Below are 26065 nucleotides of genomic sequence, written 5' to 3' on the forward strand. Positions count from 1 at the left end.
TTGTTTGAGATTGTATGTATATTTGTCCAATTTGAGCCTTACTGTAGCAACATAAATTACAGATCAATGACTGCCTTTCAACTGCAGTTGCCTATTAGAATCATCTCTGGGTACTTTTGAAAAAACTTGGGACAAAGGAAACCACAGTCTGACAGTCTTCAAAGCAGTAATCTTTTGGAACCCCATTGGTTTAGGCCTTAAAGGTTTGATTCTAGATTACCTAGATTTGATTCTGGTCTACCTAGAGTATATCGTTGATTATGTTTTGCCGCCCACCCCTTATTGAGTGAAGTCCAAATTAGGTCTGTTTCAAAATTATAGAAAATCAAAGAAAAAGAAAAAATCCTGAGAGAAGCCAGGTGAAAAAAAATACCTATACATAGTTATTACATCCAGCTTCTCTTCAGGCAAGAAAATGGAATAAAATATTTATAAAGTGTTTAGAGTAAAAGCAACATAGAATTCTGTGTCCTGCAAAATTATCCTTCTAAAGTGAAGGAAAAAAAAAAGATTTCTTGGCAATTCTCCAAACTTCTTTGCCTTACTATCACTTTTATAACTTGTGGCAAGCTCTGAATCTTAGATGAGTTCAGCTCTGTCTGCCTTACCTAAATACAATTGGGTTAGCTGATAACTGCCACAGAAAATAGCATAATGGTATAGACTGTTGACACTATAAATTTGTGATTATCATCCTCAACTAAGTCCTCAACATTAGCAACCTATCCTTCATTCTTCAAAACAATCTGAAACCTGTAGTCTCCTTAAATCTTCACCTTCCCCAAGTCTGTTAGCAGATTACTTCTGAACTATCCATCACCAAATTTGTCTGTACCTGCATCCTCTATAGGTTCTTCCTCTCCTGTTTAGAAAGCATAAAAGCATGAGGGATCTTACAGAGTTTGCTCTATGATTCTACTAGCTCAGAGTCGGACACAACTGAAGTGACTTAGCAGCAGCAGCAGCAGCTCCCAAATTGTCTTGAGCATCAGAATCCCATCAGGAACTTAAATACAGATTCCTAAACTCTAACCAAACCTTAAACATTGCAAGCCTCCCCAGCTGATTCTTATGTAGGCTTCTCATTCCTCCAGTACTTCAGTTTCTCTAATTGGGTCCTTGTATTTCTTTAAACATGACCAAGCCTTTTTTAAAATAAAAATCCTCCTCAACCTTTTCCCTCTTTCCCACTTATAAACCTGACTCCTTGCCTGATTTGTCTCTTGAGGAATCACAGCTCACAATTTACCACAAAACTCATATGAGACTAGTTTTTGCCACTGTTACTCCACTGAAACTTGAGTTTTTTTTAAGTCCAGAGGATACTTTGCTCATTTTACTTTGAAACATGATAGTATTTTACACTGTTGAACACTTTATGAGACTCTAAACTGCACTTGTCACGTTATGCTCCTCTGGTTTTCTCCCTGCCTCAGAGCCTTTTCTCAGACTCCTGCTGATTTCACCTCTGACCATATCTTATATATGCCCTAAACAAAACTCTTCACCTCAGTGACTTCCACTGATTCTTTTCAGCCCAGATCTTCACCTGAGCCACACTTGGATACTGTTTTAACTGGAGCTGCTATAACAAAGTACCATAGATTAGGTTGCTTATAAGCAGAAATTCCTTACAGTTCTAGAGGCTGGAAGTTGAAGGTCAGGGTGCCAGCATGGTTAGATTCTGACAAATTCCTCTTCTGACTTGCAGACTGCCAACTTTGTATCCTCCTGTGGCAGAAAGATTCAGTAATCTCTTGGGCCACTTCTTATAAAGGCACTAGTCAGATTCATGAGGGTTCCACCCTCCTTACGTAATTCTCAGTGGCCTTACCTCCCAACACCCAGTTGGGATTAGAGTTTCAACTTAACAAATTTTGGGAGGACACAAACAGTCCATAACTTTAGTGTTTTCAAAGTTATCTCAAATTCAACATTTTTATTTCTCCACCCACACCCTCATTTCTGGTTCTGGTGATGTCAGTAAATGGCACCATAATCCATCCTGTTGCTTAAGCCAAAATCTTGGAAGTTAACTGACTTTTCCCTCTCCCTCACATCCATATCCTGTCAGTCACAAGGCCTTATGGGTTCTCTTAAATATCTCTTGAATTCATCCTTACTTCCAACATGTTAATCCAGAGCTGTTTTCATCTCTCACCTGGAGGAAAACTTTATCGAGCTGTAAGGCACATAGCATGCAACTCAGTGTCTTTGTGTCACACAACTGTAGAACGCTTCGTGACCCCCAAAACCCATACCCACTCTCCACTCCCCTCCAAATGCACAGTGCAATAGTTTTCATTTAATTTTGCTTAGAACGCTCATTGTCCTTAGAATAAAGCTCAAGTTCCTTTCCAATTTACAAGACCTTTATATTTTGGTCTTTGCTTACTTTTCTGCTAATTTCTTTCCTCACAGTTTCAGTTGAGTTCAGTTGCTCAGTCGTGTCCGACTCTTTGTGACCCCATGAATCGCAGCACGCCAGGCCTCCCTGTCCATCACCAACTCCCAGAGTTCACTCAGACTCACATCCATGGAGTCGGTGATGCCATCCATCCTCTGTCGTCCCCTTCTCCTCCGGCCCCCAATCCCTCCCAGCATCAGAGTCTTTTCCAATGAGTCAACTCTTTGCATGAGGTGGCCAAAGTACTGGAGTTTCAGCTTTAGCATCATTCCTTCCAAAGAAATCCCAGGGCTGATCTCAGCTCACTAAATTAAGATTTTTAGTTACCTTAATGGGCTTTGTCCTCTTTCACATAGTTTTTTCTGCCTCAAACACTTCTCATTTGACTGGTTAGATTTAAGGTGATTATACATCCTAGTTTATGCTTGTTTTCACTTTGAAAATTGTCCCTGTTTGGATAGTAAATGATACAGTAACAGTGGTTGAATTCAATTTACCATTCAGGTAACTTCCTCCAAGGGACTTTTTTTTTTTTCCTTCAGCCGTGCCATGGGACATGTGGAATCTTAGTTCTTGGACCAGGGATAAAACCCATGCCCCTTGCATTGCATAGTCTTAACCCCTGGACCTCCAGGGACATGTCCCCTCCAAGCAGCTTTAAAAAAAATTATAACATGGTTCCCTTTGTATAAATCTTAAATTTTCCTCTCTATTGCCTAACACTTATTAAACTGTCTTACTGTCTTCACCACAGTTGAGAGGGTAAGGGCTGTCTACCCTATTTATTTCTGTATCCTCAGTGCATAATAATGCCTGGTACATAGTAGGCACACAGTAAAATCTATATAAAGGCATGCGTAGGTCACATGGGGAGTCTGTGGGAGTAGATAATTCAGACCACCATTTCAGAATTGTAGTAATTAGTAATGGACTATCTCTGACACTATGGAAAAAGGATTTGTCAATAAATTAACATCAAATGAACCAACATTAAAAACACAAACTTTGCAAAAACAACAAACCACAAACTTTCCAACAATTTTGATTTGACCAAGTGGGATTTATCTTAAGAATGAATGGTTGGTTAAACATCTGAAAATCATACAACATGTGAACAGGATAAAGGAGAAAAATCATATAATCATTTCAATAGAAAAGTTATTCGAGAAAATCTAAGGACCATTTGTGATAAATTTTTTAAAAAGCTACTAGAACAATTTAGCAAGTTTACAGGATACAGGAATAATATATATAATTCAGCTTTGTTTTATGTATTATCAACCATCAAAATTCAAAGTAAGACATGGCAAAATATGAAAAAGGTTTATAAGTGCTAGTATCTCTAATATCTTTAAAGAGTTTTTAAAAATAAAAAGACCAAGTACCCTGTAAGAAATTGAGCTTTGAGATGAACAATAAACTTAATATATGCTGATTTTATTCATACTACGAGAAACACACAGACAATAAAACCAACACTGGGATACCATTTCTCATGTATTAGGTAAAAATCCAAAGTGGGACATAACTGTTGGTCAAGAACCAGGTATGCTCACATATTCCTGATACTCATACAAATTATGGTAGTTGTGGGAGATTTGACAGTACTAGTAATCTTGATCACAATCCTAAATCTAGGGATCTCATTCAAAGAAAAAAGCATTTTTTAAAATATATGCACAAGACTTATCCTTTACAATAGCATTCATAACAGGAAAAAGACCAGAAACAACCCCAAATCCATCAGCAAATGGTTAAATCAGGAATGGTTAAATAATGTCAGATCCACCATAGATCTCCAGAACATATTACTAAGCTAAAAAAGTGGGTGTATACAGTAAAATTACATTATTTACAAAATTTGTGTTTAAAAAAGATAAATATAAACATTTTAAATGGTTAACTAGAAGGAAAGGAAAGGAACAGGATGAGGGATCAAAATATATAAATATTTTACATAATTATAAAACAAAGATTTTAAGATGAAGCTAAAGAATCTAAATTAGTATACTGGGGTGGGAGAACCCCAAAAAGGAACTTTTAATCAACTTAAAACAGTAATTTGTACATCTCTAGTGGAATAAGATTTTTTTTCCACTTAAGAAAAAAGAAAAAAATCTTTTTAACTTGTTTTAGTCATATTATTAGTGGTAATGTTGGTGTTAGTTTTCTAATACTATTGTGTGTGTACTGTGACTAAAGCAAATGAGTAATAATCTAATCTGTTATTACTAGAATCTTCTTAGAGCTGGAATTCTCTGCAGAGGAGAAAGGAAAAACAGAAGAGGATGAGTAAAACCCTATATAAATTTACACTACATTTTATCTTAACATATTTTCTTTCTATTGAATAGGCCGTTGCTCATTGCAATAAGCAATCAATAGATGCAGAAAAAGCTTTTGACTAAATTCAATACAGATTTATGACAAAAACTCTCCAGAAAGTGGTCATAGAGGGAAACTACCTCAACATGGTAAAGGCCATATATCACAAACCCACATGAAAAACTAAAAGGTTTTTCTCTTAAGATCAGGAACAAGATAAGGTTGTCACTCTCACCACTTTTATTCAAAATAATTTTGGAAGTCCAATCATGGCAATCAGAGAAGAAAAAAAAGGAATCCAAATTGGAAAAGAAGAAGTAAAACTTACTATTTGCAGATGATATGATACTGTACACAGAAAATCCTAAGATGCCACCAGAAAACTAGTTAGGGCCCTTCAATGAATTTGGTAAAGTTGCAAGTACAAAATTAATACACAGAAATCTGTTGTATTTCTAGACACTTAACAATGAAAGATCAGAAAGAGAAATTAAGGAAACAATCCCATTTACCATCACATCAAAAAAGAATAAAATTCTTAGGACTAAAGCTACCTAAGGAGGCAAAGGACTTTTCCTTTGAAAACCATAAAGACGCTGTTAAAAGAAGATGACACAGATGGAAAGATACCATGTTCTTGGATTGGAAAAATCAAATAGTGTACTACCCAAGGTTATCTAGATTCGATGCAATCCCAGTCAAATTACCAATGGTATTTTTCACAGAGCTAGAACAAAAAAAATTTTAATTTGTATGGAATCACAAAAGATCCTTAACACGCAAAGCAATCTTAGGAAAGAAAAACTGAGCTGGAGGAATCAAGCTCCCTGACTTCAGACTATGCTACAATATAGTATAGCTACAATAATCAAAACAGTATGGTATTGGCACAAAAATAGTTTAATGTGACAGAATAGAAAGCCCAGAAATAAACTCACGCAGCTATGATCAATCTATGAAAAAGAGCAGGGGAAACAACAGTCTCTTCAACAAGTGCTGGGAAAACTGGACAGCTCCATGTAAAAGAATGAAATTAGAGCATTCTATAACCCCATACACAAAAATAAACTCAAAATGGATTAAAGACCTACATGTAAGACTGAAAAATATTTAAAACTCTTAGGGAACATAGGCAGAACATGCTTCAACATAAATTGTAGCAGTATCTTTTTGGATCCACCTTCTGAAAAACTGAAAATGAAAGGTGCTCAGTTGCGTCTGATTTTTTGCGACCCCATGGACTATACAGTCTATGGAATTCTCCAGGCCAGAATACTGGAGTGAGTAGCCTTTCCCTTCTCCAGGGGATTTTCCCAACCCAGGGATCAAACCCAGGTCTCCCACGTTGCAGGCGGATTCTTTACCAGCTGAGCCGCCACCCTTTCTAATGAAAATAAAAACAAAAATAAACAAATGGGACCTATTTGAACTTAAGTTTTTGCATAGCAAAGGAAACTATAAACGAAAAGACAACCCTCAGAATGGGAAAAAATATTTTGCAACCAATATGATTGACAAGGGATTAATCTCCAAATATAGAAACAGCTCATGCAGCTCAATATAAAACACACACACACAAACAAAAAATGGGTAGAAGAGCTAAATAGACATTTCTCTAAAGAAGACATACAGATGGCTGAAGAGCACATGAAAAAATGCTCAGCATCACTAATTATTAGAGAAATACACATCAAAACTACAGCAAGCTATCACCTCCCATGGATCAGAATGGCTTTCTTCAAAGTCTACAAACAATAAATTCTGGAGAGAGTGCAGAAAAGGGAACCCTCCTACACTTGGTGTGAATGTAAATTGGTACAACCACTGTGGGGAACAATATGGTGGTTCCTAAAAAACAGGGGACTTGCGTCGTTGTCCAGTAGTTAAGACTCCATGCCTCCAATGCAGAGGGGGTGGGTTCAATCACTTGTCAGGAAGCTAAAACCTTATGTGCCACATGGCACAGCCACAAAAAACACAGAACTACCATATGATCTAGCAATCCCACTCTTGGGCATATGTGTAGAGAAAACCATAATTCAAAAAGATAGTCACTTCAGTGTTCATTGCAGTACTATTTACAATAGCCAAGACCTGGAAGCAACCTAAATGTCCATCAACACAGGAATGAATAAAGATTACATATCACAATAGAATATTACTCAGCCATAAAAAGAATGAAAAAAAAATAAAAAAAAGAATGAAATAATGCCATTAGCAGCAATGTGAGCGGACCTAGAGATGATCAAACTAAGACAGAGAAAGACAAATATTGTATGATATCACTTATATGTGAAATCTAAAAAAAAAATTTATACAAATGAATTTATTTACAAAATAGGAATAGACCTACAGACTTCAAAAACAAATTTACAGTTACCAAAGGGGACAGGAAACGGGGAGGGATAAATTAGGAGATTGGGATTAACATATGGACATTACTATATATAAACAGATGAATCAAAAGGACTTGCTGTATAGCACAGGGAATTCTACTCAATGTTCTATAATAACCTATATGGAAATAGAATCTGGAAAAGAATAGAAATATGTATATGTATAACTGAATCACTTTGCTGTATACCTGAAACTAACACCACATTGTGAATATACTCCAATATAAGATAAAAATTAAGTTAGAAGAAGAAGCACCTCAATTGCAAAAAAACACACAAATGTACAAAGGAGCTTAGAAGATCTTATTTTGCCAGATACAAAGAAAGCTATCAGGGACTTCCCTGGTGGTGCAGTGGATAACAATCTGCCTGGCATAGCAGGGGACATGGGTTGAATCCCTGCTGTGAGATTCCACATGTTGCAGGGTAACTAACCCAAGCGCCACAACTACAGAAAGCCATGAGTTCTAGAGCCCATGCTCCGCAACAAGAAAAGCAACTGCAGTGAGAAGCCTGAGCACAACTAGAGAAAGCATGTGTTCAGCAAGAGACCCAGCACATCCAAAAACAGATTTAAAAAAAGCTATCACAGACTATTAGAGCGTCACATCAAATGACTTTGGAACCCACTGGTCAACAAGAACCATTGACCAGGCCTGACTACAGCTCCATGGGATGGGAGACACCTGGGATTCATAATTAACTAGACCCACAAGGACAGCAGGAACTGTAAACACCATTTGAACCCCCTCATCAGTTGCAGAGTGGGGACAAACTCCTGGCCCCAGGAATGTGGCCTAGTGGGGCAGAGGGGCCTGAGGCCCAAGGGCAAGTGGGCAAGAGCTAACTGCATGTGTGCGTTCCATGGTGATTCAGCATCAAGGCTCCCCAGAATCAGTTCCCAGGTCTGGCTGTGTAGGGACAGACAAGGCCACAAAAAATTAAAAGCAAACCAAAAAGCCACTGAGCAGAGAGAGGGCAGTATGAGCAACAGTAAGAATAAAAACTCCAACCAATCAAGAAGATATTTAGGCTAATGATTTGTTGAAAATTAGAGCTTCTGAATTATAACACCTTTCACTTTTACTGTGGTTAATTTTCCCTGTTATTTCTCATTGTACCAGTAACATTATTTTTAGTGGAAAAACATTAAAATACAAACAGTAGATGTATTTGAAAATATTTTCCCAATACTAATCACATATTGTATCATATATTTCCCATTTTGAAAATATTCCTCTGTGGGACAGTGCCAGCTGTTTAATGATATACAAAAGAACTTATTTTTACCCTTAATCCATGGAACTTCCTAGGGGATACCACTATAAAATATATCAGTGTTTTTTTTCTTGGAAATGATCTACTAAATAATCTCTTTATTGTCTTCAGAAACAAAAACATTAGCCTGAAAATTTTATTTTTATTTGGGAATATTGTACACATTCAAACATATGAAATATTAAACTCCAAATAAGAGGACTTTATATTAAAAGAAATAGCATTAATCACCTAATATAATGAATGTCAAAAATTCTATTTATGTGTTCCTGCCAAAATATGAAAGTTATTTTTAAATATTGAATTATTTCTGTGTGTCTGTAATTCAGATGTTATTCCGTATTATGTCATTCCATACCATTTTAAGTAAATAGACTTTGAGAAAATATACTGGGAGATTTTGTTTGTTTTTTTGGCCATGTGACTTGTAGGATCTCAGTACCATGACCAGGATTGAATCCAGGCCCCAGCAGTGAAGCACTGAGTCCCAACCACTGGACACCCAGGGAATTCCCTACTGGGAATATCAAACAGATGATGGCAATATTGATGAGAATGTTCAAGTATTTTACGTAAGGAAGTAAGAGGCACCGCTGCCACCATCACCCCCCAGAATCTCTATATTTCATATAAAAAGAGTTCATTGGCATTTAACTAACATTATTCTTTGTAATCTTTGAACCACAATATGCTTGAACAACAGTAAAATCTTCAGAGCAAACCAAACCAAAGCATTTTCTTCCACTAGTAGATGTAGCATTTTCAGTTTCTTTAGGGAAAAAAAAAATTGATTTGACAGAAAACAAAATTTCTGTAAAGCAATTACCCTTCAATAAAAAATTTTTTAAAAAGCAAACTAATCAACACAACAAAAACTAAACACACAATCCCAAAACAGAACTTGGCATATTTCAGTGGTCCTAAATTTTGAAGTTTCTATAGTATAGAAACAAATAAAATAAAAAAATGTGATTCAACATTTAAAAATGAGGTTGAGCTTCTTTACCATAATTATACTTACTTTATAATTCAAACAATTTAATTGAAGCCATTGTTAACCCAGCCAAAACCATGAATACAACTCAAACTTCCCTTTCCCTAAGATAACTTCTTTAAAAGTTAAATATTCTTTAAAAACTCAAATCCAAGCTGTATAGGTGTAACTTGAGGAAGCAACGACTGACCTTCCAGAAACCACAGCTGTAGTTCTAAGTGATTTTGAAGCTGGGGAGCATATATGAAATCACTGTAAATTGCACATTCACATCAGTAACTTCTTGATAAAACTTTTTTCTCTGCTAATGACTAAAGAAAATAAGCAGGTACTACAGTTCAGCATTTTAAAGACTTCTATATATTTTTACAAAGATGCTTCAGACATATTATATATGTCTCACGTTCAAAATGAGACATACATTTGAGTACTTGAAAACAAACAAGGCTTGAAATGGGGTTTATGTGAAAGAACTTAGAACTCAGTTACCAAACAACTAAAAATACACAACAGATAAAAAGGAATTTATTAAACCCATTGTCTCTAACAATATAAAAATTAAATATTAAGGAATCTTTTGCTCCCATTTAGGTATATGCAGAAAAGAGAGTGTTTTAAATAGGAACCAGCATTTCTATTCAAATGCTTTCTAATGCATTTAGCAGATTTTTTCTCTTATTCCATATACCATTGGACGCTCTCATGATCAAACATCATGTCCTAAACCAAGAGAAAAGTATAAACAGATACTGACTTATTAAAAACCAATTCACCCTTTAAAAATAAAAAGCAACTGCAAAGAATATTATGTATAAAGTTCAAATACTAGTATTTAAATTTCTCTGAGGTAATTTATGCTTCAGTGGTTAAGAGAATGAAGGGATGAAGACTTCAAGATGAGAAGTTTATTAATATGGCTATTTTTATTTGCCACCCCAAGAAACTTCTGGGATCTTAGTTCTCCCACCAGAGATGAAACCCTGCAGGGCAGTAAAAGCTCCACGTCCTAACCAATGGGCCTCCAGGGGATTTCATGAGTTAATTTTTAAAGCTCACAAACAGTTGGTCATTATTAGAGTATGATAATGAATCAATTCATTTTGAAAACTAGGAAATAAAGGGAAACATTCAAGCATTTTATCCTTCCTTTTATATATAAATTGAATGATACAGTAACAAAACAGTTAAGGGCAAATTTTTTCTTTATACCATATTCTAGCTAATAAAGAAATGACAGAATTAAAGTATTGCTACTTCTCGTTCCATAGTGGATCTAGGCAATAATCATCAATGGCTGCTAATATAGAAAAAGAGAAAACCAGATATGATGTTTGTAGAACAGACATATAATGTAATCTTCCTAGCTTCCCTCCCCCATCAAGTCTGAGTCTGATCAAGCCTCTACACTCAGCTACCAATCTATGAAACTATAGATATTAGAGTAACATGTTAAATTATTTATATCTAAAGGATCCAATCAGCAAAATCCTGATTTTGCAAAACTGTACAGGACAGATGACTCAGTTTCTTCAACAAGTTGGAAAAAAAATACAAAATTGTAGAGGAACCTCTAAAGACTTAAAAGATTTATCAGCTAATGACATTATGTGGACTTTATTTTGGTACCAATTCAAAGAAACAAATTAAATAGGGCTCCATACAAACACTTGTACATGGGTAATGTTATTTGCAAATAGCCAAAAATGGATAAACAAAGTGTAGTATCTCCATACAATGGAATACTATCCAGCCGCAGCAAGAACTGAAGTACTTAGTCATGCTACCACATAAATCAACCTTAAAAACTTTATACTAAGTGAAGGTATTACCACCAGGTTTGTTTTGCCAGATGCGCAGGAAGTCAAAACAGTGAGATGCAGAGGTTTGTAGCAAAAGGAGACAGGAAAACAAGTCTCCAATCTGCTTCCCTTAAGGCAAGAGTCTCAGGTATGGGATAAAGAACAAAGAAGCAGGGTGGTCGGAGGCCTGGGGAGAAAGGAAAGATGATTGGGAAAAGGTGTGATAATTGTTCTCTACAGGCACAGCAAAGCTACAGGCCTCTGCACGTTCAATACAGCACAAGCAGATGCTCCTGCATGCCCAGGTGAAGGCCTGGTGGTCCCATCCCGACCTAAACAGCTCAGTTCAGAGCAGACACAGCTGACTTTGGCTCAACTTGAAGCAGATGCAGCTGACTCCAAGTTCCTGAAAAACAACTTGGGCAAACACGTTGTTTAGGCTACGTGCTGCTTGGGAGGACCTGAAAGTCTTAAAACCTTCGTAAGTAAAGGCAGGTGACATGGATTACATCCATGGTTTCAAAAGAAATCAGGCATAAAATGTCACATACTGTAATTATTCCCTTTATATGACATATCCAGAAAAAGCATATCCATAGAAAGCATATTAGTGGTTGTCAGGGACTGATTTGGAAATGGGAAGTAACTGCTAATGATACAGGGTTTCTTCTTGAGGTGATAAAGTAGTGGTGATGATTGTACAACTCAAAATACTATAAACCACTGGATTGAACACTTTAAAAGAGTGAACTCTGAGGCTTGTGAATTGTATCTCAATAAAAAGTACAGCATTCACGGGACACATGGAAATTTAAATACTGACTGCCTGACTGCTCAGTCGCTCAGTTGTATCCACTCTTTGTGACCCCATGGACTGTAGCCTGCCAGGCTCCTCTGTCCATGGGATTATCCAGGCACAAATACTGGAGTGGGTTGCCATTTCCTCCTCCAGGGGATCTGCTATTTGATATTATAATATATAACATTATAAGTTTATAATATTAAAAATACTCATTTTAAAGAGATACATTCCCAAAAATTGATAGATGAAATATGATGCTATAATTTGCTTTTTAAATAATACAGGATAGATGGGAAATCATTATTTTGAGTAAGGATTAAGCCAGGCAAGAATCATCAAAGGATGCTGTAATGGCCCTAACCGATGTCCACCAATTCTTTGATATTCTCTGTTCAAAAGTTGAAATTTTAGGGAATTCCCTGGAGGTCGAGTGGTTAGGACTTAGTGCTTTCACTGTGGAAGGCATGGGTTCAATCCCTGGTCAGGAAAGTAAGATCCCACAAACCAATCGATGAACCCACCAAAATATATATAGAGAGAGGGTTGGAACTTAAAGTTGGAGCTAAATTTCCCTTCTCTGGAATGTAAGCCGGACTTGGCTCCTCACTTCTAACGAGCTGACTGTAAGTGGAAGTGAGTGTGTGGCTTCTAAGTCTAGGTCACAAGGCTTTGTCCTCTCCTTTCCCTCTTAGGGATCACTTGCTCTAGAGGAACCGAGTGCCATGCAAAGAGGATACCTAAGTGACCCTTTGGAGAGGTCCATCTGGCAGGGAACCTGAAGCCTCCTCAGTTCCCCACTGACTTCCCAGGCATGTGAACGACCCATTCTGGAAGTGGATTCTCCAGCCACAGTCAAGCCTTCAGGTGCCAGCAGCTCCTGGCCAACAGCTGGAATGTAACCTCATAAGGGGACCCTGAGCCAGGAACCATCCAGCCAAGGCAGGGCCAACATGCTGACCCACAAAAACTGTGTGAGATCATAAATATTTATCGTTTTAATCTACTAAGTTTTGGCATAACCTATTATGCAGCAACAGGTAACTAAACACAAATACTGAATGTAGGGGAAATATTGATAAGCAGAACATTTCTGTGATCTTACAGTGCCTCCCCACAGGCTGTTTATTATTTATAAGAGAGGGGAAAAAAACAGTAATTGTACAGTGATGAAGCTAGGCAACAGCCTTGACTGGTGAAGATTACCACCACCAGTAAGGAGAGATGGATATCATATAGCTCCCATGTGATGCTCTGAGGTCACACAGCCTCATCTAGGTAATGTTCTGGCCAAGAATGCATTTCTTGAGTCTAATTGTAAGGAAACAGCAGACAAACATCAAACGAGAAATGTCTTGTTAAAAAAAGGAAAAGAGGGACTTCCCTGGAGGTCCAGTGGTTAAGACTACGCTTCCACTGCAGGAAACACAGGTTCAATTCCTGGCTGGGGATCTAAGATCCTGAACAGTGTACAGCATGGCTCAAAAAGAAAAAAAAAAGAAAGAAAGGGAAAGGGATTCATTTTCCCAAAATGTCAATGTCATGAAAGACAAAAGCTCTGGAAATGTTTCTGATCAAAAGAGACTAACAACTAAATGTAATACCTCATCCAAAACTGGATGCTATACTGAAGGGGAAAGACACGCTCTAAGGAACACAACTGACAAAATTGGAATAAGAATAGAGTAGATAAAGTAATGAGTCAGTGTTCATTTTACTGAAGTTGATTATACCATGGTCTATTAAAGAATACCCTTATTCTTAGGAAATACACATTCAGGGATAAAGCATTGTGACATATGTAACTTACCCTCAAATGGTTTCCCCACAAATGTCTGGGAGATAGTGAAGGACAGGGAAGCCTGGTGTGCTGCAGTACATCCGGTCACAAAGAGTCGACTTAGCAACTGAACAGCAACCAAAAAGTGTAAGGGTAGGGTTGGGGGTGGTGAGAGAGAGAAAAAAAGTACTGATGGAGCAAATGAATAAATGTTAATAATAGAGGTAAAGGGTAATGGGTTTTAAAAATATTTTCATTTTAGCAACTTGTATGTAGGTTTGAAATTATTTCCAGATAAGGACTAAAAAGATATTAGGGCCAAAATATTCTATGAGATGGAGGAAAATAAGCGAGGGTAAAGATTAAATAAGACCGACTATAAATTGATGACTACTGAAGCCGAGTGGTTTATTAAAAGAGGTTTATTATACTTTTCAATGTATTTGAGTATTCCCATAATAAAGGAAGGTAAACAACAGTGAGGAGATTGAACTTGAAGACCCCCCATGTCTCTTACAGTTCAATGGTCTTTTTGAGTGTAGTGGATGATATATGATATAAATTTGAGTTTCCTTGGTTCAAGTTTTTCCTCCAAAAATTGGGGAAAATAATTTCTACTAGTAAGATTATTTGCTACTGTTGAGTCATTAAGTCATATGCGACTCCATGGACTGTATCCCGCCAGGCTCCTCTGTCCATGGGATTTCTCAGGCAAGAATACTGGAGTGGGTTGGTTGCCATTTCCTTCTCCAGTGGAAATTCCTGGAGCTAATAATCCTATTGGGCTTCCCTTGTGGCTCCGTGGTAAAGAATCCCCGTCAATGCAGGAGACATGGGTTCAATCCCTGGCCCAGGAAGATCCACATGCTGAGGGGCAATTAAGCCCATGTGCCACAACTATTAAGCCTGTGGTCTAGAGCCCGGGAACCACAATTACTGAGCCCACGTGCCCTAGAGTCCATGCTCTGCAACTAGAGAAAAGCCCGAGCAGCAGTGAAGACCCAGTACAGCCAAAAATAGATAAAAGTTTAAAAATAGGATTATTATTAACGTTGTTTTACACATGTTAAAGTTGTTAGCACGTTGTCTAGCACATCCAGTTGTTCAATATGTGTCAGTAATGACTACTGGATGAATAAGTAAAATATAAAGATTAATTTCCACTTGATGGTTAAAAGATGGAGTATCGTCTCCCGAAGTTTGTTGGTAAGGAAATAGACCTGCATAACCACGATCATTATCGGCATGAGATAGTACTGGAATAGGTTCATTTCGGGTGCTGCAGAAAGATAACGTCCTTATGATTAATTAGGTTGTTGTTGTTCAGTCGCTCAGTTGCGTCCGACTCTCTGCGACCCCATGGACTACAGCACGCCAGGCTTCCCTGTCCTTCACCATCTCCCAGAGTTTGCTGAAACTCATGTCCATTGAGTCAGTGATGCCATCCAACCATCTGTCTTCTGTCATCCCCTTCTCCTCCTTCCTTCAATCTTTCCCAGCAAGCAGGATCTTTAGTTGCACCATGTGGGATCTAGCTCCCTGACCAGGGATCTAACCCAGGCCCCCTGCACTGGGAGTGCAGAGTCTTAGCCACTGGACCACTAGGCAAGTCACACTGGAGGGATCTGATAATAGAAATCTTGGTTTAGGCTTTGGATGCTGGGTGAGCATGGGCAAAACTGACATTGGTCAAGTTCACGGGAAGGGGCCTGGTTTTTCTTCAGGAATAAAGTCTTCTTCTTAAGGTCCGAGAACTGTTACTTGCTCACGTTTGGTTTTTCCTGTGCACCCCTTTACAATGGTATTTATCCCCACTTTGCTAGGGTTACATAATTATGCAGATCAGCATCGTGGGCCTTTTTCCCTGGACAGTACTTTCTGGAACTGCTAGACTTCCAGATGAGAACTGTTTATTCTGGATCAGACTTAATTTGGTCAGCTGAAGTCTCTTGGGTATGGAGAGTTTTTCTTACCCTTGGCCTACTTTTTGTGGTGCTAAATATCCTCTTACAGTTTCACCAAGTACTTTGTAACAGAAAATAGTTGAAAGCACTGCTTTCTTAGTTTCTCTGGCTGTATCACTGCATCAGTTACATGGTGCTTCTTGGTAAGTCACAACCACAGAGGAAGGAAAGGAGGGTTTTGTTCATGTCACAAGTGCCTACTATGTGCCATGCTCCTGTCCTCATGGTTCATCACAAAACTGGAACAGTAAGGATGGTGATGGAAATATATTCAGGTCCCAGCAGGGCAGAAAGGCACTGGAAGCCCGAGGCTCTAACTACCATTCAATGAGTTCTTTGGGGCTTCCCTCGTGGCTCAGTGGTAAAGAATCCACATGCCAATGTAGGGGACGCAGGTTTTATTCCTGGGTTGGGAAGTTCCTCTGGAGAAGGAAACGGCAACCCACTCCTGTACTCTTGCCTGAGAAATCCCACGGACATAGGAGCCAGGTGGGCTATAGTCCATGCAGTCGCAAAAGGGTCTGATGTGACTTAGCTACTAAACAATGAGTTATTTACCTCTCTTGGTGCTTGGGTTCTGTGGCCTCCTTCAAGACACAGTTCAGAAGCAGAAAATCACCACAGGGTTATTGACCTCATAAATCAACTCATTTTTCCATGTTTCAATAGCAACGTGGGAGAAACTGAGAAAAGACACAGGGAAGAGGGAGGAGAAATGCAGGGGAAGCAAACTGGACTCCCACCTCCTTTACATGCATCACTATTCTGCACTTTGCTCTTCTCCCCGTTATCCCGTTTCCACAGTGATTGTTCTCATAGCCGTCTGATGTGACAGTGAGCAGCGAACTTATTAGTACGACACTGAACACCGTAACTCGTCCTTCCTTCTGTTGGCTGTTTCTAGTTTTGCCTTTTTCATTATAATGAAAAATACAATGACAAAGAACTCATGCACATGGCTTTTTTTTTTTCCCTTTTGGATTATCTCCTTGATATTAACTGTTAGGAATGGAATGCCAATCAGGCTTAGCAGGGATTAAGTTGACATTGAGTTAGATGCTTTCCTGATGAAGGGACAGGGTCATAAAAAGGTTCACACTTGCGTTTTTGACCGTCCTCCTTAAAAGCCCATCTCTCTTAAAGCAATGAAATAAGTGTTAGCTTAACATTCTGACACGCTTAAAAAAAACTCTGCTGGAGTGTGGGAACTCGATACAGTACAGGAAGCACTGAGTCATGGAGACCTAAATGAGGAACGAATAAACAGTCAAGTGCCGGGGGAGGCGTCTTCTTCAGTCAGCACCCGGAGGACTTTGTCTGAGCAGTTTCCCACCTAAGAGAAGATTGAAAACCACTAATCCTCCTCCTTCATTTTATTCAGAACACAGGCCTGGAGTTTTCTGGTTTTTTTGTGCCCACGGTCACATAACAATCCAGGACTGTACTGTCTTCAGCTTTTGGGGTTCTCAGAACAGAAATCCCCTCCCAATAAGGGAAACTCAGGTAGCGATTGGAACACAAGGCAGGAGGCCCTGAGGAAAGCAGCCTGTGTGCTTCCCTGGGCCTTTCCCCTCTTCCCATCTTTTCCCCAGCTTAGAGTGATGAGAGATACCATCTTAAATCAAGTGATGGAATGCTCATTTTATTGTTATCCTGTATACCCTGGTGGCTCAGACAGTAAAGAATCCACCTACAATGCAGGAGACCCAGGTTCCATACCTGGAGAAGGGAATGGCTACCCACTCCAGTATTCTTGCCTGGAGAATTCCATGGACAGAGCAGCCTGTTGGGCTACAGTCCATGGGGTGGCAATGAGTTGGAAATGATTGAGCGACTGAGCACACTCATATAACCACATAGATCAAGTGAAAATAGTCGATTTTAATCAACATTATGTTTGGACTTGAAATCTGTCACAGCTTGAAAGTGGGAAAAGCATCTTTTGGTCCCCATAGAAAACAACTTGATGTTTCTTTTCAAAATGCCTTGTTTTGTGACGTTGATATAAAGCTAACTGTACTTTCCAAACTTTACAGCTTACTTGATGGAGTATTTCATACTCCTGACTCTGGGAAGGTGACCACCTCATCCAACAGAGGTTCACAACATATAGATGAACCCTTCCTTACAGGTACTTCTTTTTCTTCCTGTATTGGCAGGGATTTCCCTCCTCCTCATTCTCTTTCCCTTAGTCTTTGTCTTCTCACCAAGGCTAATCTTGGATGGTTTCTATACTTCTCAGGTTCCTTCTGGCTTTAGCACCTCCAGAGACTGTTCACTTCTTTCTCCTCTGTCATCACTCCGTATCTCTTCATAGGCCTATAGCCACTGATCCCTTCTTCTCCTGCATCACAGATCATAGGACCCCTGGTTAGACTAAAAATCTGCCCTGATCTTTACTGTCTCTACTCAAAATCTTAACATCTTCACTCAAGGAGCAGTGTGAATGTCACCTCATTCTCACTCCTGTGAATGTCACAGGAAGCCTTCTCTGATTGTTCCAGTCATGGCACTTTATTGGACCTCTCAAGATATTCATCACTCTTTTTAATATCAAAATTTTGAGCAGATCTCTTCTTATCTCCTGGACCCTTGAACAGCACTTCACCCATAGTTAAGTGGTTTTGTGACTGAATCTTGACTTATTCCCACTGGAGCTGTGCAGAGGGTAGCTATGTTTTCAGCTGTCAAGCTGTAGGTTATCACATTTTTCTGTCTATTGTGTGGAGCATTTCAGTTCTCTAGCACCTTGTACTTATTTGGTACATACTCTGGCTCTCTGACATATAGGCTTTTACGAGCTGAGGCCCAGCTCCCATAAACAACATTGTCCATTAGGAAACCAATTCCACATTCCCTGAGAATTGTATCAGAAACTTTGGAAATACAATCTGCTCTTACAGAATAGCCTATAAGAACAGAATTCTGGGAGAATAGTCACTGAATTTAACCTGATAACTTAAAAGGAAACAGAAAACATGTTTTCCAACTAGAGAAGTAGCAACTAGCATCCTTCTTTTCCAAGGAGACCCAAGAGGAAAAATCCTAAGGATTCTTTAAGTCCAGATGCTCAAAGGAGTGGAATTAAATGGCACACAAAATAAAAATGTTTTAAACCTCGAGTCTCAGAATGCACAATCTATCTAAAACGCACTTTAAAATATGATTGTTGTAAAATATAAGATTTAAAAATTTCAGTCCTGCTGGCCTTGGGCTTTTAAATAACCATAAAGTGGGTGACACACACAAAAAATACTCATTTATCTTCATCTGTTAAAACCTTACCTGAGAATTTCCATTTCTAAGGCATTTAGAGGGAGTGAATGATCTTTTGAGGGCACTGAGGCTTTGGTGTCTAAGAGACGATCTTGTACAAAGAACCAATTCAGGATCTCTGCAGCCGAGGCCGGTGCCCTGTAACTTCTGTCTCGGTGGTTTCCAGGAAGTGCTGCTGGGTGACTGTTTCCTAGGGCAGAGCCAAGGGCAGGTGGAAAGGCTACTTCTCAGATTCTCTTCTGTCCTACTTTGGGCTAATCATTCCTCAGAGAACATGGTTCATCTGGTAACGTTGACCAGAATCAAAATTCCATGGATTAGACTGAATATAAATCAAAGTCCAGATGTTAACCACAGATGGACTTTTTGAATACACGAAGTATATCCTTCCTGCTGGTAAACTAAAAAGAGAGTTGCACCCAGGTTTAAATATATCCACACAGCAGTGGTGTGCAGAGGGTAGCTATGTTTCCAGCTGTCAAGTTGTCTTGGGTCTCTCTTTTGCCAAAAAGGAGTAACTTCAATGGGGACTTCTCTGGTGGTTCAGTGGTTAAGACTGAGCACTTCCACTACAGAGGGTGCGAGTTCCAACTCTGGTAAGGGAACTAAGATCCATGGCCAAAAAAGGTAACAACTGATGCTGAAGAGTCCTCTGTGCTCTCCTGGCACTGCCCACAATCACTTTGGAGTTGCTTTTCATTCACAAGCCCCTAGTCTAAATGCTGGGTGCCCAAGCCAGAATGAACTTTTTCAAATGCAGCATCCTGCCACTTGCTCTTAGGAAGCCCTTTAAGGTTTTCCACTGGCCTTTTAGAGCCCCCTTTGCCAGGCTGACAGGGATCTCTTTTTCCTGGTCTGGCCTTAGCCTCATCTCTTGCTCAGCTCTCCTTGCCATTTATGTTCTAGCCACACCAAAGTACATCTGCTGTCTCCCAGTCTTTGCCTATGCTGTTCTCCTAAGGCCCTGGAGCTCTCTGTATCTTACAGCTTCTTCCTCTAAACCCACCTCACTCCTAAAACCATCACAGTCTTCAGGGGAAGAAACATCTACAAGTGCGTGTGTGCTCAGTCGTATCTGACTCTTTGCAACCCCATGGACTGCAGCCCACCAGGCTCCTCTGTCCATGGGATTTCCTAGGCAAGAATAATGGAGGAGTTGCCATCTCCTCCTCCAGGGGATCTTCCCAACCTAGGGATTGGACCAGCGTCTTTTGTGTCTCCTGCACTAGTAGCCAAGTTCTTTACCAGCTGAGCCAACATCTACTCAATCTGTAAAAAAGCAGCTGGCCGCCATGCTGTGGTCAAGCTGGGCTGGGCTTTGACCCTTGACCCGGCCTTTACCATCCATGGTAACCATCCATGTTAACTGTCCATCTCCCCCTGCTATGTGTGGGGCATGTACTGTGTGTGTACACAGTAGGCACTCAAATACTTGCTGGGAAGAAGGTGGTATTTAAAATGCAGTATGAGGGACTTGCGTTAGTTTTGAGAGTGATTTCCTAGGGCAAGTAGTCAAATATGTGTACATCTTGGATCTCTGGAGGCTAGTATGCATCTCTGCTACAGTGTTAGAAGTCCTTATTGCTAGTGGCTTCTCTGGACAGTTATGGACACACTAGACATTTATGTGGTTGTTAGAATTGGAGAACATCTGCCTTTCAAAATTAAAAAAAAAAAAAAAAGGATTCCTTCCTCCATCTTCATAAACTTATACTTAGGCGAAGTTCTGCAAAGGACCTGTAACAAAATGAGAAAAATATGGACAAATTAAACAAGTATAACACAAAGAGTTAATTATTTGATTCAAAGGGTTCTCCTTTACTCTGACCTATGCTCTTCTCATGTTTTGGTATCAAAATGTCTTGGTAAGAAGTGACAGTGATAAGAGAAAGACCAATATTATATGACATTGCTTATATATGGAACTTAAAAAAAATGATCCAAATAATTTATTTATAAAACAGAAGTATTCACAGAGACATAGAAAACAAAGCTATGGTAACCAAAGGGGAAGGGGAGGGGGGAAGGATAAATTAGGAGTTTGGGATTAAAATATACACACTACTGTATATAAAATAGATAACCAATAAGGATCTACTGTATAGCGCAAGGAGCTCTACTTCATATCTTATAATAACCTATAATGGCAAAGAGTATAAAAAATATAACTGAATCACTTTGCTGTATACCTGAAACTAACAAACACACTGTAAATCAATATATTTCAATAAAGATTTTTTAAAAAACCAAAAATAAATAAAGAGTCTTACTCAGCAAAATAAGAAGTGCCAAGACTTTCTAGTCATACTGGGTAAGGAAGAGAGGGTGGGGATTGGGAAAGAAATTTCAGGTAGAGAAATTCTTTAAGTATGAAAAGGAAAACTGATACACTAGAAGATTACAGAGAATATCCTTATGACCTTGAGGTGGAAAAAAAATTTCTTAAGTGAAACACAAAAAGATAGGATTTCCTCTAATCTTAAGAGGAAAGATAAAAGTTTGACTACATTAAGAACTTGATTCAGCAAAAGAGACCATAAAGAATGAAGGTAAGCCACAGAACAAGAAATCTGCAATATAGTGAAGAATAGTATCCAGCAATCCCTAACAATATATATCTATAGACAGACATATACACACATACACACTCAAGCAAATAAGAAACAGATAGACTAATAGAAAAACGGGTAAAAAACAAATAGGCATTTCCCCAAAGTGGAAATCTGAACAATCAATCAATAAATAAAAAAGTACTCAATTTTACAACAAGGAAATGCAAATTAAAACCCACAGTGAGATACCATTTTACACTCACCAAATCAGGAGAAATTTAAATTCCTGATGATACCCAAGCACTGGGGACGATGTGTTCTCATGCCCTGCTGGTGGGAGGGTAAATAGCACCATCTCTTTGAAAACAAGTTGACATTAACAAAAAAGTTTAGAGGGATACATATTTCCATGCCTCCAGTTTCATTCCCACATTTATCCCCTACAGAAAACGTGCATTAGGTGCACTGGAGGTGTATTCTAGAAGGGTCAGAGAAGCACTGATCCTCACGAAAACCTCAAACTGGAAATGGCCAACGCCTACCCACAGTAGAGGGGATAACTGTGCAGCTGTACAGTGAGACAGCTTAGGAAGCAGTGAAAGAGAATGATCTCCTAAAACCAAAATTAGGCAGAAAAAGACAATACCAATGAGGTGATTCCATTTATACATGTTCAAAGACCAAAACAATGCTTTGTGTATATATATATACATAGGAAGAAGGAGGTAGAACTATAAAGAGATAATTATCTCCAAACTCAGAGAACCAAATATCTCTGGAGGAAGAATTATGCTCTGGGAAAGACACAAAGGATGGGGCGTTTTAGGTGCTGGCAATACCCTATTTCTTCCCTGGGCATGGGTTGTATGACTGGTTAATCTTAATGTACACGTTTCTTTCCAGATGTATATCTCACACTTAATTTGCCATCCCTTTCTTAAAGTTTTGCTAGCTGAAAATCTCCAAAACTGGGAAGCATCTATTTGTGTGGTGCTCAATAAAGGCATCACGGACTCGATGGGCACAAATTTGGGCAAACTCTAGGAGATAGTGGAGGACAAAGGAGCCTGGCGTGCTGCAGTCCATGAGGTTGCAAAGAGCTGGACGTGACTTAGCAACTGAACATCAACAATAAAAGCTGAGTCCAAGTATTTTAGAAAGAACTTAGGTTAGCCCCAGGGGAGACTTTGAGGAACACAAGAGGGGTTGAAGCTGACGTTCAGTTAGTGTCTAGCTGACGTTCAGTTAGTGTCTACAGGGCTTTTCTCAATGCTCATCCAACGGCTAGAGGGAAGGAAAGTGTCATCACAGCAAAGGTGTCAGTTAGCCGGGGGCTTGTGGAGGCCAGGGGGTCACTGGAGAAGCTCAGGACATTACTGTGTGGCAGACACTGAGTGCCAGATTTAGGAATCTGGATTTAATTCTGTAGACAGTTAAGTAGACTTGAAGGATTATCATGTAGCAAGGGACAATTAAAAATACCCTAAAGTCTTAGGGAGATGAATCTGGGTGTGAGGGGTAGGGTGGACTGGAAGTAGGGAAACCAGTAAGGTGCAGGCATAATGGACCAGGAATGATGGAAGTGAGGGCTTCTCCAGTGGCTCAGCGGTAAAAAACCTGCCACAATTCAGAAGACATAGGACATAAATTCAATGCCTGGATTGGGAAGACCCCTTGGAGGAGGGCATGGTAACCCACTCCAGTGTTCTTGCCTGGAGAATCCCATGGACAGAGGAGCCTGCCGGGCTATACAGTCCACGGGGTCGCAGTTAGACACGACTGAAGTGACTGAGCACACATGCACAATGGAAGTGAAGTTAGAATGATATGTAACAGAGATGAGTTACTGAGGAACAGTGAGAACTCAGTGACTGAACAAACTTTCAAAAACTTATTTTCTGTCCTTCCCAGCCCTTCCATTCTAAAGTTAACGAGAGAGATTCTGCTTTACAAGGATGAGTGACCAGAACCACATAAGGTCAGAAGAGGACTAGCAGACACTGACTTGATGCTGAGAGCCTGACTGAAGGCTTCAACATTCTCTGCAACTACTTGAGAGTATTGCCAGGGAAGGGGTGGCAGCAGCGGAGCCTTTTCAGCAGCAGTAGAGTTGTTTGACTAGCAAGTTTTAAACTTTTCATTATGAAAATTCTCAAACATATACACCACCAGAATAGTCTAACAAACTCCTGTGTACTCATCACCTGGCTTCAACAATGATTAGTATCTTATCAAGTGACTTTCATCATTTTCCCCACAGTCCACAGCTCTGGGCCCCAGGAGTGAAGCTACGTCCAGTGAAGGATAAAACCTACATTTAGAAATATATGAATCTTAGTTTTTGTATTCTGTGGGGATGTCAGTGGTTCCAAAAATAGGTATATACATGGGATCAAGAGCAACAAGTATGACCATTCAGTTCTCCTACCCCAGAGGCTCCCAGCCTGACTCCATAGTCATACAACGCATGTTACCTATGCTGATGACTAGACCTTAGCCATCTTGACTGGAGTGGATCAGTCATGTGACATGATAGTCGAAGGCCAGTTGGCGGTTTGTCGATTGTAAACTTGGGACAGATCAGTTCTGTTACTGAGCAGTTCCCTGAGCCTGTGATTACTGCAGGAGGAGGGAAGCCCTTCACAATGGGTGAGTCCTTGGAAGAAACTGGCTCTATAATCATGCTCCTTCTAGATGTTGCCAGATTTGTTGATTATATCTCCCATCCTATGAGAATGAACGCCAGGCAACGCTGATCCAGGAGACGAAGGGGGACCATCCTCTCACCATGGCAGAGCCTGAAGTGTAGGTCCCTGGGAAGGCAGGTCCTAGGGAAAGGGGAGATGCCAGTAGTGTCGAGCTCTACTGCCTCAGTCACCTTGTCAGATCCAGGCAGCAATGGTCCACGTTGTAAGAACACTGGTACCTTAAACTTAATCCTGCACTCAAGGAAGTGCCCATTCCCGGGAGGGCAAAGAAACTTGTCTCCTTCTTTGAAGCTGTTTTGCAAAACAGCTGTAAGGAAAGAAACCATGGTACATGGAAATACATATGAAAATGTGTTAGGAGTCCTCAGTGGCAATGTCAAGGCTATTTTGAAGCTCACCAGTCCAGATGGAAAAATGAGTTGCTTGCGACAATGCCCCTGTCCCCTGGGGATTTCTGTCAGTGCGCATGTGACAAGATGTTCTTGCATGACCAAGCTCTGTTTGGCGGTATGCTGTGTAGCCCCAGGTTCTGAACATTCTTGCTGCAAGGGTAACCACCTCACAGACTCAAGTACCACCATAAGTAATTTCAAAACGACAGAGAAATGAGCAACGAGTCCTCTAGTTCTGCTAGTTTCCTAATAAACGAAGCTGGCCCTTCTGTGCATTGGTGAAACAGGCCAGAAACCACACAGAAACATGAAGGGTACTTCTAAGAAGACAGACCAAATACACTGTATGCAGGACAAACAGGATAATTTATTCTCATTTTTCCTTAAAAGAAGGATACAATAGAAGTTTTATAATTCAGTATGATTAGACGTGATTTATAATTTTAACATAAAAAAAAATGACAACAGAAACAAATAACTAGTACAAACTATAAAACTAACAGAGCAAAGAGAAACTACCTTTCTGATCGGAACATGTACCACAGCTATACTCCCTTAGAAAACTTTCTAAGTTTTCTAAGCTAAAACTTCTTAGAAAGGGATCAGAGGAAAGCCTTTAATCTCAAGTATTTAAACTATTCCTGTACCCACTAAATGTTTTCAACAACTTGTTAATCAAGTGCTTCCTAAATTTAGGAACCAGTGACCAAGTGGCCTGAAATAAGTCTTGATCTTATCTTTCCAGCTATAAATTATTACTATTTCAAGAAAACAAAATATTTTCTAAGCAACGTTAAGTTTTCTAAAAACTTCAATTACCTTTTCTGGCTCAGTACCTGACTGAAATGTTCAAATGTTCATATTGCACACAAAAAAATTTGAGCAGCATACTATATGAGTGTGAGAAGCTGATGAATATTAAGATTGAGGAAACTCCCTAATGAGTCACATTTACATGATTTAAATATATACTTTCTATATCTTTAATTAATATAAGTAAAAAGGTAATCTTTAGAACAGCACAGAAATACAAATGCATTAGTTTTATAAAATATATTCAACCCCTTATACGTGCAACAATCTTTTAATTTTGGAGCTGCCACATAAGGGAGCTAGTTTCTTCTCCTTCATATGAAAGCAGGAAGTCATGTGTACAAAGTTATTTATGTGAGAAGAATAAAGAAACACATTCCTTTTCTTTGTCCTTGACAAATATTTATGGAATGTTGGGAATTATGAAAAAACAATTCCAATGTTACGAAGCCCAAAGACTTGGAATGAAAAAACTCCTAGCAACACATTGCTCTACGTGGAATGAGACAATCTTCTAGAAACCAGGGCTGCGTTCTCTATCTTGTTTAGAGGGTACCACAGAACTGGGTGGGCAGACTGAAT

General features: G+C 39.3%; 1 protein-coding gene and 1 long non-coding RNA gene across 3 annotated transcripts in view; both read right to left on the minus strand.

Annotated features, from left to right (window-relative positions):
* Positions 1 to 3828: 3828 nt before the first annotated feature.
* Positions 3829 to 19463, minus strand: LOC133246164 (uncharacterized). The gene is made up of 2 exons (XR_009735933.1): positions 16301 to 19463; positions 3829 to 15057 (listed from the first exon to the last, which is right to left on the minus strand). It is a non-coding gene; the product is annotated as an uncharacterized LOC133246164 (long non-coding RNA).
* A 47-nt stretch (positions 19464 to 19510) lies between these two features.
* Positions 19511 to 26065, minus strand: part of AVL9 (AVL9 cell migration associated) — a 63731-nt gene continuing 57176 nt past the window's right edge. Inside the window, exon 16 of one of the 2 annotated variants that reach the window (XM_061414186.1) lies at positions 19511 to 20755. In XM_061414186.1, the coding sequence (XP_061270170.1) occupies positions 20733 to 20755 (23 nt within the window). In that variant the 3' untranslated portion in view covers positions 19511 to 20732. The other variant, XM_061414185.1, reaches the window with a different exon arrangement.

The sequence above is a fragment of the Bos javanicus genome, chromosome 4, assembly GCF_032452875.1.
Source record: "Bos javanicus breed banteng chromosome 4, ARS-OSU_banteng_1.0, whole genome shotgun sequence".
In the NCBI taxonomy this organism is placed as follows: Eukaryota; Metazoa; Chordata; class Mammalia; order Artiodactyla; family Bovidae; genus Bos; species Bos javanicus.